Source organism: Cryptomeria japonica, chromosome 10, assembly GCF_030272615.1.
Source record: "Cryptomeria japonica chromosome 10, Sugi_1.0, whole genome shotgun sequence".
Lineage (NCBI taxonomy): Eukaryota > Viridiplantae > Streptophyta > Pinopsida > Cupressales > Cupressaceae > Cryptomeria > Cryptomeria japonica.
This window is the reverse complement of record NC_081414.1, coordinates 354,562,388-354,566,305: the sequence shown is the minus strand read 5'-3', so window position 1 is coordinate 354,566,305 and position 3,918 is coordinate 354,562,388. Positions and strand designations below refer to the sequence as shown.

At 31.0% G+C, this 3,918-nt stretch overlaps 1 protein-coding gene across 1 annotated transcript; it reads left to right on the top strand.

Moving 5' to 3' along the window:
- Nucleotides 1-2,246: 2,246 nt before the first annotated feature.
- On the top strand, nucleotides 2,247-3,658 carry LOC131043050 (NAC domain-containing protein 7-like). Its single transcript, XM_057976394.2, has 4 exons — nucleotides 2,247-2,409; nucleotides 2,509-2,762; nucleotides 3,125-3,292; nucleotides 3,608-3,658. Exons 1-4 carry the CDS (start codon nucleotides 2,247-2,249, stop codon nucleotides 3,656-3,658), a joined length of 636 nt encoding a protein of 211 aa, XP_057832377.2.
- Nucleotides 3,659-3,918: the final 260 nt, after the last annotated feature.

Sequence of the window (3,918 nt, the reverse complement as noted above, 5' to 3'; positions counted from 1 at the left end):
TTTGTTTTAAAAAGAAAGGTTGTTTGGTCCATATTTGAAAATTTGTTTGTGCCTTCTTGAGATCTGTGTCTGTGTATTGGAAGAAAGGCTTTTGTTTCCTTCTTTGAGAGATGTTGTTGTGTTTGTTATGTTGTAGGTGTTATTTCCCGTATTTGTTGTTTGGGAAGGTTTGTTGTGATTTCCCTTGGAGGTTGTGTTGCATTTTCTTTTACTGTGGTTTCAAATTCTTAATATTTCAGTTCTGTGTGATGCTCTTTCTTGTATTTGTTGTGTCCGAAGGTTTGTTGTGATTTCCCTTGGAGGATATGTTGCATTTTCTTTTACTATGGTTTCGAATTCTTAATATTTGTGTTGTACAGAATGAAGTTATGTGTGATGTAAAAGAAAATTCTTAACTATTATTAACTAGTCTAGAAGCTCTTAGATTGACAAAAAAACAACATAATATATGATAAACTTTAAAATCATAAAAAATAACTAGACCAGTATTAAAAATAAGAATACCTTTCCACTATATAAGCCAAAATATTACCTTTATTGTGGTTTTGAATTCTTAATATTTTGGAGGCTCTGTTGCATTTTCTTTTATTGTGGTTTTGAATTCTTAATATTTTGATTGTTGGGAATGAAGTTCTGTGTGATGCTCTTTCTGTATTTTTGTGCTTGCCCTTGGAGACTATGTTACATTTGCTTTTAATGTGGTTTTGGAGTTCTTAGTATTTGGGTTGTCTAGAATGAAGTTTTGTGTGATGCTTGAGTATATTTTTTTTTTTTAATTGGTTTAGTTGTATACTGACAAAAAAATAACATAATATATGATAAACTTTCAAATCATAAAAAATAACTAGAGTAGTCTTGAAAATAAGAATACCTCTCCACCAGATGAACCAAAATCTTACCTTTACTATGGTTTCAAATTCTTAATATTTTGGAGGCTATGTTGCATTTGCTTTTACTGTGGTTTAGAATTCTTAATATTTTGATTGTTGGGAATGAAGTTCTGTGTGATGCTTTTTCTGTATTTGTTGTCTAGGAAGGTTTATTGTTCTTGCCTTTAGATTTATTGAGGTAGTGCATATAATATTTATAAATTTAATTGTATTTATTTTTAAAATATAATATTTAGTGTATGTATTGTATTAATTAGTTTAATTTTTTATTTGAGGTTTATTTTATTTTATTAATTGTGTGAGATCAAATCAAATAAAGGGGATTAGTTCTTATATGCTAATTTAGAAATGTGCTTTAATTCAAATTTTATTTTATTAATTTATTGTGCAAAATCAAATCTTTGTAAAATAGTAATTTGATTTTGTTTGGATTTAGATGGGATTTACTTGCCAATTGTGTACATAAATTTTTGTTTTATCTATTAAAATATAAGAATATAAATTTAGCAAGTGTCATTCAATTTAGAATTAGAAGAAATATTTAGTTTGTGAGCATCATTTCATCTATACTACTAAATATTTATTACTTCTACCACTATTTTTGTTACTTCTACTACACAGGAGGTTTAATTTGAAAATGAGAAAAAGAGGCTTTTAATTAAATTTAGATTTTATTATTTATTTATTTATTACCATTAAAATATGTAGTTCTAGTCACTTAAAGATGATAGTGAATAACAACTTTCATTTAAGAATTTTATAGGAAAAATAAAACATGTGGATTTTTCCCTTGCAATAATGTGTTAATGAGCTCAACGCTTCATTAGATTTTATTTACTTTTATGAAATTTTTGAAATTGGAATTTGATGACGCTTATGAAATTTTATAGGAAAAATAAAACATGTGGATTTTTTCCTTGCAATAATGTGTTGATGAGCTCAACGCTTCATTAGATTTTGTTTACTTTTATGAAATTTTTGAAATTGGAATTTGATCACGCTTATGGAATTTTATAGCAAAAATAAAACATGTGGATTTTTCCCTTGCAATAATGTGTTAATGAACTCAACGCTTCATTAGATTTTATTTACTTTTATGAAATTTTTGAAATTGGAATTTGATGACGCTTATGAAATTTTTGAAATTGGAATTTTGACATTTTAATGGACTTTGTCTCATTCACAAGAATGATTTCTTATAAGCATGGTACGACTATCAAATGTAAAAGTTAATTATGATGCCCACCATAATGCAAAACTGCGACTCCAGATATTTGGCATTGTAGAAAAGAGTTTGAATGGCTAACACTAGTACAATATAACAATGTGCGCAGGAATATCGAGCATCTCATCACAATGAACGCACTTATATCCGGCCTGCCTCTAGGTTACAGGTTTCGACCCACCGAGGAAGAGCTGCTTGATTATTATCTGAAAAAGAGAATTGCCTCAGAAAGGATTGACATGGACCTTATCAGGGATATCGATCTCTATAAAATTGAACCTTGGGATCTCCAAGGTATTTACACCAGCACACTAGAATATATTTTCGACTAAGCCTTGAATAACAGCAATAGATGTTCTTATTCGATTTTGGTGTTTTAATGTCGATTTACAGAGATATATGGGGAAGATGCTAGAGAATGGTACGTGTTCAACAAGAATAATAAGAAAGGCAGTCGCATATGTAGATCCACAGCAGGTGGTTACTGGAAGGAAACAGGAAAGGATAAGCCAATATACTCGAAGCAGGCAGGTGGAAGACATCAGATTGGACAGAGAAAGATTTTAGTCTTCTACAAAGGCCGTTCCTCCAAAGGACAAAGATCAGAGTGGATCATGCATGAATACAGACGTGGCGCAACTCCTCAGGCAACTAAATTCACTTTGTAGGAATTTATTAGAGTTCATAGCTGGCCTGCTGAAAATATATTGATTTCATATCTTAAACCTCACCATGGAAAGTCTTAATTAAGCTCATTAAATTTCAGTTGGGAAGGGATGCTAACAGCTACATGTGAGCTGCAATTTAATTTCTTGCACTACCACAGCATAAGATATATCTCTCACTAATAAAAAAATTCAAAAGCATGATAAGACAACTCATTTCAACAAAATCTCCCTCCCTTGTAAGCACGATAGCTGTTAACAGTTAGTTTGGTTAAAGATAGAAGAAGAAAATTGTTTTTCTTTTTTAGTGTTTTCCATTACTAACCTTGGGCAATTTTGTGCAGGATAAAGAATGGGTAATATGCCACATCTTTCACAAGAGAATTAAACATAAACAGAAAAGAAATGAGGAAGATAATGAGGAAGATAATAAAGAAGATAATAAGGAAGCAGAAGATCAAGTGGAAGAGGAAGAAGAAGAGGAAGTGGAAGAGGAGGAAGCAGAAGATCAAGTGGAAGAGGAAGAAGAAGAGGAAGTGGAAGAGGAGGAAGAAGAAGAAGAAGAGGAAGCAGTAACGCTAGACAATGAAGAAGAGAAAGAAGAATGGCTGGGATATATAAACTGGGGAGAAGCAGCTAAGGAGGATATATAAAATCATCCTCCAAAATTTATGAAGGGTGAAATGAAAGCAATTATTTTCTATTATTATCAGACGTAGGCATATCTGAGCTGTCAATGGTGTTGTTGCCATTCTGTGGTCACCATTGTGACTGTCAAGAAACCTTCGCAATCAATAGCTTACTGGATAACTTTTTATTTATTTCAGACCAGCCAATGGCTCTTTGGAAATACCTATGCTTATTTTATTTCATACTAGCTTCACATTCTGCTTTCATTTTATGTCTTAATATTCCACAACATCGTCACTCCATTTACTTTCATTCTTTTTCTTATTTCTTAATGTTGAATACTGTTTCATATTTCCTTGTTTTAAAATTTTTAAACATTGTCATAGGATGAGAATTGGTAAGATAGTTTTGACTTCCAAATATCAGATTATACATAACCATATAGAGCACAGCTGCACATATGTAATGGTAATTAATGTAATACAATATTTTCTAGGCTTATAAAGCT

Excerpts from the sequence above, each read along its gene's own strand:
- LOC131043050 (XM_057976394.2), top strand. The coding sequence starts at position 2,247 with ATGAACGCACTTATATCCGGCCTGCCTCTAGGTTACAGGTTTCGACCC. Across the intron at positions 2,410-2,508 it reads TGAACCTTGGGATCTCCAAG|AGATATATGGGGAAGATGCT; the intron begins GTATTTACACCA and ends GTCGATTTACAG. Across the intron at positions 3,293-3,607 it reads AGGAGGAAGCAGAAGATCAA|ACCAGCCAATGGCTCTTTGG; the intron begins GTGGAAGAGGAA and ends TATTTATTTCAG.